We start from the raw sequence: 15,989 nt of genomic DNA on the forward strand, positions 1-15,989 counted from the left end.
TTATTTTATCAAAATCAATGTGAAAATTCATTGTTTATAAAAACTTAATATTAATAGCTAATACAATATATTAAAAACTAAATAATATATACTTAAAATAATATATATTAAAGCAAATTGGACTTGTAAATATATACTTAAAATAAAATTCCATAATTAAAGCAAATTGTCAAAAAAAACATGAAGTTAACAAAAGTCATGGCTTAGAATCAAGTAACCCTTGAGCACTCATCAACAGCCTTAAACTTGTTCTCACTTACCCTTTGTATTTGTAACATCAAAATATATTACAGGCTTCCTCTTAGGTTCATTCCATTGTTGCTGCAAACGTAAATGCAGATAGTCAACGGTCTTCGTGTTTAGTCTTCTCTTTGACTTTTAAGGTTAAATACATTATATATTTTCCAGCTTTAATTAATATGATTATCTTTAAATTTAGACAAGTCCACAATGATTTTACTTAACATAGTTGAAAGTACAAAGGTCAACTTTTACCTCTATAACAACAGCCAAACGCAAAATCGTTGCTTCACACCAAGGTCGTCCTATTAGTTGCAGCCCTATTGGAAGTCCCTGCTTATCATAACCAACCTAGGCAGACGCAGACAACAACATAAGACACGAGGAGTGGTTACGTTTATCATTTCCATACACACTTACAGGGACAGAAATGGCCGAGAATCCAAGAACATTTGCTGTCAATCCATATTTCATTAGGCTAGCTGAACAACACACACATATAATAATAATTAGACTCACATTCCATTTTGTTTGTATAAATAACAGATACATCTTTTCTTAAGTTAACTATGCACCTATAACCTCCAGATCCGATTCACCACAAGCAAGTGCACTCGGGTGAATCTTAGGTGCAGTCATGCTGGACAATAACGCAATTAGATCATGAAAACAATCAACATATACATACATACATACATATAGTAGCTGCTGAGCTTATCATACCCTGTTGAAGGGGTCACAATAATGTCCACCTTCTTGAAGATTTCCATGTGGTAATACTTTAATCTCCGTTTGTAGCATATTAAATTATAATTATTTTTCTAGCTATAGAAATCATAATAAATAATTTTTTTTTTTACCTAAGACGTTGGGCAGCAACATAGTCTGAGCATGTGAATGACTGAATAATTGCCAAATTTATACGACTATCCAATGCAAGTTTCTGAAAGTTCCTGCATGAAAAACAAACAACCTATCATTCACCAAAAGTCCATTTTTAATGTTTATAGAATTCTGAAATCGTTTTACTTGTAAATTAAGACTACTATAGTAACATTAAAAATTATATTTCTCATTAAACTCAAAACAATTACAATAAAGTTGTGATTAACATGTTTGTAATTATACATAACAAAACACACATACATTTCTAGGAATCGAGGCATTAATGAGCACAGGGCTTCACTACCATATGAAACGATATGTGCTATGCGCATCTTTTGAAGCTCTGGTATAGTAATCTCTACTATCTTGGACCACAGAGAAAGCAAATTATTGCAAGCTAGAAGAAGTAACATTTAAGTAGATATATAGACTTACTTCACACCCATGCATATCTGATAATGAAGTAAGAACTTGTCTACAGACACCAGATACGTCAGGCGAGTTTACATCATCAAACCACTGAAAGAGTGGTACACATAGACATATTTAGTACTCTTTAAGACCTTATTAGGTAAAAGTATAAATCTGTGTCCGTTTCAACTTAATTATATATCTTAACACAGTAATCGGCGAGGCATGGATTATTTGAGGACACGCCGGAGCAATTAAGAACTATACCTCAGTCGCTGTAGCAATCGGCGAGGCATGGATTATGATGATAAGACGTAACGAATCTTCTAGTGCTGGATCGAGAAGAAGAAAGATTTGAGTTTGTTTTTCATTTTTTGTAGTTTATTAATTATAATATATGACTTTAATAATCCTTTTATATATATTAACTAATTTTAAAAATTTAAAGAAGATGGAACCTCTAAAAGAAGTGCTGACATATGAAAAGATTAACAAACCTGAGCTTGCTGAGGCTAAAGTTCCTTTGTTTCTTTGGGCTTTGCAAACTCTTCCTCGGTTTGAGGTTCACAATTTGCATCTGAAAGAAGTTGTTTTAAGGATGCAATGGTTTCTTTTAGTCCTTCACATTCAATTATCTTGCAAAAATCAAAAATATTGATACATCAGAAAACAAAGAATATCAAAAGGCAACAGAAATCTGCAATGGACGTTTAAAATTGTATCTTTTGGTTAAGCTGTTCTTGTATTAGTCGATGCTCCTCGGTTTTCACCTGTTAATCAAAATGATATAACATCTATGCAATGATAATAAACATAATCATCGAAATTCACAAAATTGAAGAACATTTGGTAAACAGCAAATAAATAATCGACCCTAAGAAGAATAAGGAACACGATTTAGAGTTTATATCAAAACAAAAATAAAGATAAAAGGCACATATCGAACATAATTTCATACATTATGAAATCGAAGAATAAACAATGGTGAGATGCTGCTTGTTAATCAATTCATGCCTAAATACATACTGAAATCGATTTAGGGTTTATATAAATAATTAACGAACACCGAATGAACTATAACATACCAGCCTGAGGTCCAAAGATTGGTGTACCAAAAGGGTTGTCGGCGGGACCAGTGGTGGAATCAGGTGAGAAAAAGGGGGTGGCGGTGGCGGTGGCGGTTGCGGCTGCAACATCGAAGACGAAGGTAGCTGAAGAATGATTTAACAGATGAATCGGACCAGTGTAAAATCCGGTGAGAAAAAAGGGGTGGCGGTGGCGGGTGCTGCTGCAACACCGGAGACAAAGTAATTAAGCTGGAGGATGATTTAGGGTTTGTATGAAAGAAGGCGTTTAGATTGAATCGGACCTGTTATAGGAAATGGGTTTGTAAATGGATATTGGTGAGAGGCGGGAATGGGAGACTAATGATGAGTTAAATGAAAGACATGTGGCATAAAGAAAGGTTTATTTATTTAGTAGTATAGATTCGACTACCTGTTAATACATTAAAAACTATTAATATATAAATTATCCTTTCAAATTTTTAATCACCATCACCTGCCACCACCAATCTTCATGGACCACCGGTCCCCGTCATTCTTTTAATCCTTAAATCACTATAACTTTAAATATAAAACTGACAACAAACCTCATACATAAAATGGTCAATGGATACGAAAATTAATACACAAAACTGATTTTTGTTATAGAAAACTTCTTTTACTTAACTCATCTAGGGACTCAAACTTAAAATCTTTAGGTATTTAAAAGACAAACGGCTAATCGGTCACTCTTTCCGATTTAACCTCACCCCGACTACGACCCAAACCCGATTTACGAAACGCACTTTTTAACCCACTCATGACCCGCTTCCCAAACCCTCTCGGACTTGCTTGATCACCCGAATGGTCCGACCCGTTTCCCACATCCACGGTCCGCAAACTACCCGAAGAAACCGACCCTCTTTGCCCTCTTTCAACCATCCTCTCGGAACTAAACCTAAAACTCTCGGACTTAACCCGATCCGTAACTTGACCACCCGTATCCGTTTTAGTCAGAATCTTCTTCAAGCCATGAATCTCGTCTTCCAAGCTTTGAATCCGAGAACTCGTGAAATCCATGGTATCTCTCAAATGTGCCACTTGGCGAAGCGCGGCGTCATGTTGGAGGATTGCACCGAGGGTGACAGAGGCGTTGGTGACGGCGGGTTGTTTGATTTGGCGATGGTTATGGGTTTTATTTAGGGTTTGAGCGGCAGAGAAAATGGAACGACGAGTGTTGAGTTGCTCGACGAACATGGCTTGAACCACGAATCTTAATGGCATTCTGTGGTTTTGAACTGCATGCATTAGCATTTGAGATGATAGATTTGAACAGTCGATGTAGTTGCATATTTTGCTTCCTTGTTCTTCAGTCAACTTCCCACCTTCTGCCTGTACGTCAAATTGAATACAAATGTTGTTTTATTAATTTGATGCTCGCATGAACCGAAATAAAACAGACATAACTGAATAATATAAGAAAAAATTGTTTAAAATGGGAAATTTTAAAAGGTTGAAATGACTTTGAAGTGAAAGAAATGGTGATAAGGATTTCTATAAGTGATCTTTCATTTAAATGACGATCCTTGATTTTTTTTTCAGGATGTGTCAATACTTGTTTGCTAAGTTGAAATGACGGAAGTAAGACATTTATTATTTTAGGGCGGGCTACGTTGGGTCACATGTTCCGCTAGTCTAAGTGGTATAAGAGATGTCAATAAAAATACGTTTAATTGTTATTCACTCGTGTCATTTGAAATGACGAATGTCTGTCAAAAGGTTTAAAATATTATAAGGGAGGGCTACGCCAATCAAAGTAGCAGATGAGATATCAGTGGGATCCGTCATTCCAAATGATGGATCACATGATAATTGTCCTACTTCCATCATTTCAAATGACGGAACACTTGCTTATGATCTAACTCAGCAAACAAGAACTAACACATTTGAAAAAAATTAAAGATCAACATTTCAAATGAAATATCATTTAGAAATCCTTATCATTTATCATCATTTCTCTCTCCTAAAAATCATTTCAACCCTTTAAAAGTCCCATTTTAGATATTTCTTCAAAAAAATAACCGAGTCAAAATCATAAACGAACCAAAAAATGTTATTGAATTTATGTATTATAAGTTTTATTTTCAAATATGATAAATAGTAATATTTTATGTGCCAAAGTAAAACCAACTAAGCATGCAGGCAACATCAAAGAAGGAATGCGGCTAAGAATACTAAAAATTATTTGGCACACTAAACATATTTTAAATAATCAAATCAATACACATATTTGGCCTCCGCTTCTAGACATCGGATATAGCTTTGCCAACATTTTGAATGTGGTTTTCTTGGACTTCTTTTAGCCGATGTCTAAGATTTAGTTGGGGCTTTAAATATCATTTATTACTTTTTCTCAACATAAAACATTTAGCTTTAAATCACAGCAACATAAATATCAAAACCAAACCAACTACTGTGAAAAGAAAAACAAACCTAGATATTTAAGTTATTTAAATTTTTGGTTTGATTTAAGACCAAAACCGATTAAACCAACCCATCCACACCCATACATATGTGTTTTACTCATTTGTTCACTAATAGTAAATAATCACCTTGAAATAGAAGTCAATGATTCTATAAAGCAAATCATGAGTACCATTCACCCTCCGGTGTAAAGCATCAACCAACAACCTAAACTCCTCACCCGAAAGCTCCTGAACGCCATCAAACCAGCTCAACACGTCTCCGCCACCGTCACAATTCAACTTCATAACCTCAATACACCTACTCACAACACCAGTTCTCGTCTCCACTTCCGGCAAAAGCCCCATGCAAGACTTCAAAACCACCCCAGCGTAATCCCGGTCCACCGCCACCGTCCGACAAAAATACGCCTCGGTCTTCTGCCTTAAATTCTCAACAACGTTTGTCCCATCGTTCATTTCGAGTAAATCAGCTGCTAGTAACAAAGATGCCACGTTGAATGGAGTAATAAAAAGGTGGCCACCGTAACAGTGGTTGGCGACTAGAGTGAATGTGTGTGGCGTTATCTTTAACGGCGGTGAGATTGTGACGTTGGATGATTCTGTTAACTGTCGTTTGAGGTATCTGCTGCATTGTGCCAAGGGATCCTAGGTGACAATGAAACGTAACATTTAGTTGTACTTTTGATTAATGTTGACATCGACTTTGTGTGCGGTGTAATGAATGTTGGAGTTGCGTGTTGGTTGATTATTAATTATGGGCATTTAATTTTCAATGAGAATGGCAAAACGTAAATGAATGTCTCATTGTTGCAGCAATTAATTTGTGTATATCTTTTCACTTTCCTATGGTAAATAATTAAGCTTATTTAATTTATTTTATTTGTTTTATACTTTTAATTAATCAGAAATAACCAATTCTAACAAATGTTTAGCAGATATAACATGAGGAAAAAGGAAATACGTCATTCAGTTACATAATTTTTCGAATTTGTGTCTTATGTAAATTTATTTCAAATTCTTGTTTAATATCATGTCTTGATTGTATTATACTATTATGAATTTATTTAAAATTCTCTACTAAAACCTTTTACAATTTGATTTCTCTTTGAATGTTTGAAGTTTCATCTTTTAAGAAAAAAAAACTCTCTAACATCATAAATTTTTCAGATTTCAGTCATGAAGAGGTAGGTCCTAGCAGAGGTGGTTAGGACCCGCAAGACTCCCTTAAAAGGAGACGTCTGCGCAGTTGAACACGCAAGACTCCTTAAACGGACGTCTGCGCAGTTGAACCCGCAGACTTCACCATAGGGACATCTGCGCCGCGACCTACCAAACCCGCAGGACCCACCACGCTCAGAGTTGTGACGACCTCACATGCGGTACGCAAGCTGGTCTCGCAGGAAATGCCTCCCTATGGTTTCCAAGTATCCGCCTGTTCCCGCAGGTGCGGATACCCGCCATTAGGGACTGGCCACCCGCGCAGCATGGCTACACGCATAAGGCTCAGACTCGTAATAATTCAGTAGTCACCTGAAGAAGGAATGAGCAAAGCCGGGAACATTCCCGCATAAAGGCGGGAGGGGGAAAACTCCCGCCTAAATGAGCCAGTCCGTATAATAATGGAGGATCTTTTGTGTGATACCTGACGAGGTATGGACAAAAGATCTGACCAACGATACGACAGCTCACTGACAGCAGCATGGCAGACAACACGCCACAGCACTGTGACCAATAGCCGCCGCCTGCTCACCAACTCCTGCCATACCACGTGCCTAGCCTGTAGTTGGTGGAAAAGGAAAAGTGAACAGCACGCCTGGTCACTGTCAGCCGCTGCCTATCCACCAATTACCAGCAGAGCACGTGCGTAGGCCACAGTTGGCAGAGTAGAAGGCCGGCTAAACCTCCTTGGAAACCCACCTTCGGCTATAAAAGACATCAAATGGTATTATCATTTCATCATCTAATATCTTATATAATTTACCTGATAACTGCTCTAGTATTAATAATATACTTTTATATTCAAAGAGTAATATAGACTGATTCTCACGCCGGAGGGTGGTCACAAGGAGGAACCCCCCCTTTCTTAGTGACGAGCTCACGGTGTCTGTTTTGCAGGTTATCGGAAGAACCATCTTGCCGGAATTAACCCCTCGTGGGAAACGTCTATCTAACCCTCAGGTTACTCGTAATCTGTCGGGGTTCGACTGGTGTTTCTTCATTGGCGCCATCCGTGCATAAACAAATGTCCAACATAGGCACGTAAGATGGTATTTCTGACCCTGACGATCACTTGAACAGATTCATCGCGGGGGCGACCGTCAGTAACTGGACGGAACCCACGTGGTGTTATATGTTCCAGATGACGCTGGTCGGGGCAGCTAGAGCGTGGTTTGACCGTCTGCCGGTCCACCACATCTACGATTGGGCAGACTTCCAACAGAAGTTCAGCCAACACTTTAGTCAGCAAAGAAAGTACACTGAGGAGCAGTGGACAATCCTCAAGTGCGTCCGAGAGGAGGAAGAATCTTTGCCTGACTTCATCACTCGCTTCAACTCGAAGAAGCTAAGCCTGGGCAACGTTAGCGAAGATCTCGTTCGCGCCGCTTTCATCCAGGGCGCAAACGACCCGGAACTCATCCGCACCCTGACGGGCAAAGACGGCATGCCATCCACGTGGGATGCCATCATGACCGCAGCTAAACGCTTCGCGGAAACCGAGAGGCAACTGGGTAGAGATCTTCCACAGAGCACGAACCTCTACACCCAGAAGACAAGGGAAAACAACGTCCTTACCGCCCGATTAAACAAAAAGTGGAAGCTGGGCATTTGGCAGTCAAGGGTAAACTTTGACACCCCGTCCGGTTTCCAACATCGGTTGGGCGGAAGAGATAACGTGAAACCGGAGAAGAACTCCAGGTGGACGCCACTCACAAAGAGTGTGACCGAGATATTCGCCACGAAGGAGCTCCCGTGGCCAAAGGCTCCGTTTATCCGGCATCGCCACAACGCTGATCGGAGAAAGTATTGTGATTTTCACAAAACCAAAGGCCACAACACTGAAGAATGCTTAGACGTAAAGGACTTGGTCGAAGCATTTGTCAAGGATGGGACACTCGCGCACCTTGTGGCGAAGTGAGCGTCGAGCAGGCTGATGCGTGAACCCCAGCTGGGGAAACGCACGAATAAAAATCGCAGCTTCAACGGAGACTACATACTGCGTAAACAACGAGATCCCGAACAAGATACATGTCGGCTCGATGGTGCTCCCATCCAAGCCACGCCTAATGGGAGCTCAATTATACAGTTTGTATGTAGATCAATTCCAAATTTGTAAAGAAAAGGCCTAGAGCCACTTCTAATGGAAACGATTCTCCTTCAAATAGAAGCTGATGATTTTACATTTATATTTTATGAACTTTGCACATGGAGATGCCGGTATCCGCCGCATCAAGTGAAGAATCGTTGCGCAGGGAAGGCGGCAAAACCCGCACAAACCCAAAAGCATCAAACCTTCACGCAGGTCAGTTAAAGGGGAAAGGTTCAGCCATCCCACTATGTGAAAGTGCCGGTATATCCGCATGAATCCTGGTAGAGGAAGCTGAACAATAACCTATTAACAACCACGCGTTGAACGGTCGATTCGAACACTAATGCCGGTAGTCACCGCATCAAGAGTCATTGCGTGGGGAAGGCGGCAAAACCCGCATAAACCCAAAAAATGACAGAACCTTCACGCAGGTCAGTTAAAGGGGAAAGGTTCAGCCATCCCACTATGTGAAAGTGCCGGCATATCCGCATGAATCCTGGTAGAGGAAGCTGAACACTAACCTATTAACAACCACGCGTTGAACGGTCGATTCGAACACTAATGCCGGTATTCACCGCATCAAGTGAAGAATCGTTGCGTGGGGAAGGCGGCAAAACCCGCATAAACCCAGAAAATGACAAGACCTTCATGCAGGACAGTTAAAGGGGAAGAGTTCAGCCATCCCACTATGTGAAAGTGCCGATATACTCGCATGAATCCTGGTAGCGGAAGCTGAACACTAACTCATTAACAACCGCGCGTTGAACGGTTAAAAGTCATTCTGAAAGGATAAGGAAAAACCTACGCGCAGGTCAGATATAGGTAAAGTTTAGTCATCCTACCAAGTGCAAGTGCCGGTCCTATCCGCACACTCACAAAGGGGGAAGCAAAACTTTAACCTACTGTCAACCACATTCAAGGTTAACTTATTCTAAACACTTGGGAAATCGCTAATTTAAACTAAGTATGCAAGTCATATAAGGTTTATAAAGCAATGAACCCAAAGGAAATAACAGTCTTATCCACAAAAAGATTTGTATTTCACAAAAGATATATTACAAGAATGGCCGGGTAACTACCCGCCTACAAAACAAAATCTAATCTATCCTAACAGCGGGAAGGGATCTTCAGAATCAAGCTTCAGGACCACTTCCACTTGGACCCGCCCCATCAGTAGAGCGTGGCGGTTCAAGGAAAGCCTTGAGGATAGCAAGTCCATCATCAGCAGCAGCGACTTCCTTCACCTTCTCCACCACCGGATGCGGGAAGGCGGCATATTGGTTCACCGCTTGGTCATATGCAGCTTCGGTGTCCACATCGAACAAAGGGAAGTTGGAAGGCGGGACGCCTTTCTCAACGAACCCTAGACCAAGCAGGAAGCCGGCCTTTTCCCCATCCTCATGAGAAGCGTTGAGGGCTGCGCTCATGGCATCATCGTAAGTAGTCTCTGAGAAGACCCGATGCACAACCTACAAAGAAAATACAAGTGTCAAACACCTTTTCTATGTACAAAGGAAAGCGTGAAGACGTAAAGCTAAATATACCTGAGACAACGCTTCTCGAAGAAGCCATTCCTTGGCAACCAGAGCTTCTTGGAGGGCGGCTTGAGCTTGAGTGCGGGTGCGTTCGGCTTCGCTTTTGTTAAGGTTGGCAAGTAGCACTTCCTTTGCAGCAGCCTCTTCAACACCCTTAAGCTTCCGCTCGGTATGGTCAAGCACGCCCCTCTGGTCCAGGATCTCTTGGAGCTTCTTGGCATCTTCCATCGCCAAGGCATCATGAGCACGTTGGAGAGCCTCTAATTTGGCCTTGAGCTCCTCGTTCTCCACGCGTAAAGGCTCAGCAACGGCTTCAGCCTTGGTGGCCCTCTCGGTTGCGTTCCTCGCAGTCTCCTTAGCCAGCCGAAGCTGTTCGTTAACAGCTTGGGCAGCCTTGGAGCGGGCCTCGAGTCGCGCTTGAACCTCAACCTCGAGGGCCTTGAAGGCCTTCTCCTTCTCCGCAGCAGCTGCGGCCAACTGTTGGTTCTCCTCCCGAAGAGCCCGCGCTTGAGATACTTCCTTGGCGCGAGCTGCTTTCAACTTGTCGTTTTCACGACAAAGCAGCTCGACGCGCGGCTGCATCCGGGCCTGGAGAACCCGAAGCTCATTGGTTAGCCTACCCTCCTGGTAGCTAGCCATGGCTTCCCCCAACGCACCATGGGGAGCAGCGTGGCGAGCCCATTCCACGCACTACACCGGGGTACGAAGGGTTGTTCCTCGGCGGATGTTCCATCGCGGAACATACACTTCATTGGAATCCGACACTGCAAAAGAAAAAAAGCAGTTAGGAAAAAGAAGAAATATATAAGAAAGGCCAAAAGAACCCTACGCACCTGTAGGGTCGATCACAGGCCGATAGCCACCAAACCCATCGCCTGAACCTAAGGGAAATCCATCCAAAAGGTCGGGCAGATGGGAAGGTGACAAAGATTGGCGAGAAGCCCCGCGCGTAACTGATGGGCCGGCCGTCGTTGCCGGTGGCGGAGGCATAGTAGCGGCCGCCGAGGTCGCCGCCGCAGTCGCCGCCACAGAATCCACAGCAATCGTAACCGCCGGCTCGGTGAAAGATGCTGTAAAAATCGCACTTACCACCGGCGGTGACGTCATCTCAGCTGGAACAGTCGGCTCAAGGGAGTGAGCAACTGATCCAGCGGAAGCAGGCGCAGGCGCCTGGGTCGTCGCCTCAGGTAGGCTGACCGAGCCTACCGTCATTGGCGGAGAGGTACTCCTCTGCGCTCCACCCTAGAATGCGTCAACATCCACGCCTGCACAAGAAGATAAGTGTTTCAATAAATTTATAAAGTGATAAATCTACAAAGATAAGGATGTTTGTACTTACGGGTTTTCTTGAGCCTGAACGTACGGACGGGCGGGGACGAGCCCGATGGAGCCGGTCTCTTGATGCCGGTCACCGTCGTCGTCGTTGGTTCTCCGGAGGTAACAGTCGTAGCCTCCGGAGCAGTGGTCTTCTCACCACCGGGGTTCCCCGCCACCTCTTCACTATCTGACTCGGTGTCAGATAGAAGCACCGGATCAGCTGTGGAGGCCACCTTCTCCTTCCCTTTCCCGCCGGCAGCCCTCTTCTTCCGCACCAACGGAGGACCATCTGCGGATTCCTCAGAAGAAGACAGGATGTCAGGAATTCCAGCAGCGGGTACAGCATTGAGGGGTGGAGGAGAGAATAACGCCTTACCTGGCCGCCGGTGGCTCAGGATCTCGTGGCCCAGCGGATAGACCTCCACAAACCGATCCGCCGTTTGTTCCAGGATGGGCAACTCGTTCTCGTCTAGAGCACGAGTACCCACCCGCACGGGACCGTCAGCTTCCCGCGGGTACAGGAGCGACTCCAAATCGTTCCCCTCTGAAAGAAAAGAAACAGTTAGAAGACAAACTCATATCAGCAAGAAAGACAAGACATACCATAAGGAATAGAGTTCAAACCGTATTCGAGAAGGATGGGAAACCGAGACGCCTCCTTCCATACCCGGCTCATCCCCAGCATCACCATCCCGGACTACGCAAACCGGTAAACCGGAGATTGGACCCGAGATATCTTCGCGAACCATTCCGCCTCCTGGTAGTTGGAAGCGTGAAGGCTCGGAAGCGCTTGCCCCTTCTTAAACTTCATAGCAATGGGGATGGCGCGGGCAGAAATGTAGAAGAACTCCCACTTCCACGATCGGAGACTGCGCTCGGTCGCGCAAATCTTCAAACCCTTGATCCGGGTTGTCAGGGTGTACCACCCCTGGATGCACCTCCAAGTATAGAAGGTCATCAGGCGGTCCACATAGGGCTCAATGCCCAGAATTCGGCACACTCACTCGAAGTGCCGAATCTTGGCAATCGCCATCGGATGCACCTCGGTCAGGTGCACACCGTGCCTCTCCAGGACACGGTACACAAACTTTGTCAATAGGAACCTAAGGTTCCCATAAACAAAGAATGCAGCATATACCCCGATCTTGCCACTGGGGGCATCGTACACAGTCTGCTGAGGTTCAGGAAACTCAGGCTCAAGAGACTCAAGCATGAATTTCCTGACGACATACTGGTACAGATCGATAGGTAGAGCACACTGGCACTCGCCAACAGTACTCCTATCGTCGGCTACAGCTTCAGCATCATGGGAAGACATATTGCAGAGGAAGAAGAAACGATTTTGGAGGAATGCTCAACTAAATAAGAGAGTATTCACCAGAAATCGCCTTAGAGATGAAGAGAAGAAGTGAAGATGTGAATTACAAAGGACCCTCTTCCCCTTTATATAGTGATCGCAATTAATGCGATGAATTTAATGCGGAGGAGAGAGAAATTGAAGGTGCAATGAAACCGTGACATGTGGCACCAGGCAAGCTGGCAACAGCTGTTGAAAGGACGAGTGCCATTAATTTTGCAGCCACGCGCCCGAAAAATCGCGCCCACGCGCCGTAAAAAGCGTCTGGAATGACCATATAATGTCACGTCGCCATAACTTCCAGCACGTCCTGACACAGTCAGAAGAAACCGTCGCACGACTGTTCTTATCCTTTCACCAACTCTTCAAATTTCAAAAATTCAAAAAGATTCGAAAAGTAAGCGGGAAAAACCCCTTACCCTGGCTATCCAGTTAACCGTAAGACGGCTGCGGGTACAGTGTTAAGGCAAAACCCTTCACATACCTAGCACCCGCAGGGAACAGAGGCCAAGAATACCCAATTATGAAGCCGGGTGCGGGTACAGTGTTAAGGCAAAACCCTTCACATACCTAGCACCCGCAGGGCACGGAAACCGGAAAAACCCAACTATGAAGTCGGGTGCGGGTACAGTGTTAAGGCAAAACCCTTCACATACCTAACACCCGCAGGGCACGGAAACCGGAAAAACCCAATTATGAAGCCGGGTGCGGGTACAGTGTTAAGGCAAAACCCTTCACATACCTAGCACCCGCAGGGAACGGAAACCGGAAAAACCCAATTATGAAGCCGGGTGCGGGTACAATGTTAAGGCAAAACCCTTCACATACCTAGCACCCGCAGGGAACGGAAACCGGAAAAAACCCGACTATAAAGCCGGGTGCGGGTACAGTGTTAAGGCAAAACCCTTCACATACCTAGCACCCACAGGGAAGTGAAGCCGAGAAAATCTTGGCATTCCACCCAACTACAAAACGGGCACAGGTACAGTGTTAAGGCAAAACCCTTCACATACCTAACACCCGTAAAAAGTCATACCTCGGCACCCAATTGTAAGTCGGGCGCGGGTACAGTGTTAAGGCAAAACCCTTCACGCACCTAGCCCTGCAGGGATTTAACGCCAGGGATACCTTGGGAGTAAAGTAACTAATAAGACGAAGTGCGGGTACAGCGTCAAGGCAAAACCCTTCGCATACCGAGCACTCCATGGGAATTGAAACCAAGAAGGATCTTCTGGGCCATGCTTGCAGAAACGGGATTAACATCCCCGCATAGCGGGAACGTCAAGAACTAGATTGTTTGAAACTTCAGGATGGAATTGGTGGTTATAACATGATTGATCACTATGTTCAAAACCACCAAGACCTCATGGAGAATCTACACAAAAGGTTCTAAACGCTCCTGACTTGCGGGGAGGTTACAGACCTATCCGCATCATCCCAGAGATCAAGCAGAACATTGGGAAATTCTGCGTGACATTGGGAAACCCGTGGGTAAGACTTCCCGCGGAAAACCCATAAAACTAAACCCTTTTCAAAAACCCCTTGCTTAAGTCCAAAAGTTCACCTTACTTTATTAAACATTCATGAGAAGAACATTGGACTGGGGGGACTTGAAGAGGTAGGTCCCAGCAGAGGTGGTTAGGACCCGCAAGACTCCCTTAAAAGGAGACGTCTGCGCAGTTGAACACGCAAGACTCCTTAAACGGACGTCTGCGCAGTTGAACCCGCAGACTTCACCATACGGACGTCTGCGCCGCGACCTACCAAACCCGCAGGACCCACCACGCTCAGAGTTGTGACGACCTCACATGCGGTACGCAAGCTGGTCTCGCAGGAAATGCCTCCCTATGGTTTCCAAGTATCCGCCTGTTCCCGCAGGTGCGGATACCCGCCATTAGGGACTGGCCACCCGCGCAGCATGGCTACACGCATAAGGCTCAGACTCGTAATAATTCAGTAGTCACCTGAAGAAGGAATGAGCAAAGCCGGGAACATTCCCGCATAAAGGCGGGAGGGGGAAAACTCCCGCCTAAATGAGCCAGTCCGTTTAATAATGGAGGATCTTTTGTGTGATACCTGACGAGGTATGGACAAAAGATCTGACCAACGATACGACAGCTCACTGACAGCAGCATGGCAGACAACACGCCACAGCACTGTGACCAATAGCCGCCGCCTGCTCACCAACTCCTGCCATACCACGTGCCTAGCCTGTAGTTGGTGGAAAAGGAAAAGTGAACAGCACGCCTGGTCACTGTCAGCCGCTGCCTATCCACCAATTACCAGCAGAGCACGTGCGTAGGCCACAGTTGGCAGAGTAGTAGGCCGGCTAAACCTCCTTGGAAACCCACATTCGGCTATAAAAGACATCAAATGGTATTATCATTTCATCATCTAATATCTTATATAATTTACCTGATAACTGCTCTAGTATTAATAATATACTTTTATATTCAAAGAGTAATATAGACTGATTCTCACGCCGGAGGGTGGTCACAAGTAGGAACCCCCCCTTTCTTAGTGACGAGCTCACGGTGTCTGTTTTGCAGGTTATCGGAAGAACCATCTTGCCGGAATTAACCCCTCGTGGGAAACGTCTATCTAACCCTCAGGTTACTCGTAATCTGTCGGGGTTCGACTGGTGTTTCTTCAAGTCACCAAATTGAATTATAATTCAAAGATTAAAAAGGAGATTTGTCATTTCTAGAATTATACATACCTTGTGCAACCGGAAGCTTGAACCTTGAACATGTATCATCACATTGGTTTCAACTTCATTATTAAGAGACCTAATTCATAAGATAAAATATGTTAAAATAAGCTATATAAGATTCCTTAAATTAAACATGACATTTGATTTCATAAATTAGCTACTTAAAATATCCCTAAAACAGTGTTAATTCAATTTGAATTTTAGAAATGAAACCAATTTAAAAACACGTACATGTGAACTAGCTAGCATAACTTACCAGAGTTTAACTCGTGACCGGAGAGAGGCGGCGGAAGGGGAGGAGGGAGGCGGCGGAGACGACACAGAAGAAGGTGTGGTGCAAGAATCTTCACCGGAATCTTCTTCATAGATGGTTTCCACCACCCTCAGATTTTGCCAATCCTCCGGTTCACATACGCCTGAATTCATGGTTAGATAGAGAGTAGAATAAAATAGAATAGAAGGTGACCAAAATGTATATTAAATTACATTTATAAAATGATATTTAATATTTATTATTATTAATTATTTGGATATTTGATAAGCTAGATGTTTGGCCCATTCATCGCGTTGCATGTGATGTATCTTAAATGTCCTTACACCTTCCTGCTGTACCATTTTTGTCCTTTTAAGTTCCTGTTTTTTGAATTTCAGCTTTTGGGCGGTATATTGGATTTTTTAGACATGAAATCAAACTA

The 15,989-nt window shown here is 43.9% G+C and overlaps 2 protein-coding genes across 2 annotated transcripts; both read right to left on the reverse strand.

Annotated features, from left to right (window-relative positions):
- Nucleotides 1–252: 252 nt before the first annotated feature.
- LOC143604672 (fatty acid amide hydrolase-like) lies at nt 253–2,732 on the reverse strand. The gene is made up of 9 exons (XM_077081075.1): nt 2,622–2,732; nt 1,561–1,644; nt 1,422–1,490; nt 1,101–1,183; nt 964–1,032; nt 816–880; nt 661–722; nt 496–591; nt 253–321 (listed from the first exon to the last, which is right to left on the reverse strand). Exons 1-9 carry the CDS (start codon nt 2,730–2,732, stop codon nt 253–255), a joined length of 708 nt encoding a protein of 235 aa, XP_076937190.1.
- A 450-nt stretch (nt 2,733–3,182) lies between these two features.
- On the reverse strand, nt 3,183–15,827 carry LOC143604674 (BTB/POZ domain-containing protein At3g49900-like). Its single transcript, XM_077081077.1, has 4 exons — nt 15,551–15,827; nt 15,301–15,370; nt 5,192–5,710; nt 3,183–3,971 (listed from the first exon to the last, which is right to left on the reverse strand). Exons 1-4 carry the CDS (start codon nt 15,718–15,720, stop codon nt 3,318–3,320), a joined length of 1,413 nt encoding a protein of 470 aa, XP_076937192.1. The 5' UTR covers nt 15,721–15,827; the 3' UTR covers nt 3,183–3,317.
- Between the last annotated feature and the right edge of the window lie 162 nt (nt 15,828–15,989).

This window comes from Bidens hawaiensis, unplaced genomic scaffold (assembly GCF_021521415.1).
Source record: "Bidens hawaiensis isolate Kalapana, Puna unplaced genomic scaffold, B.hawaiensis_p1.1 tig00066144_1, whole genome shotgun sequence".
Taxonomy (NCBI): Eukaryota; Viridiplantae; Streptophyta; class Magnoliopsida; order Asterales; family Asteraceae; genus Bidens; species Bidens hawaiensis.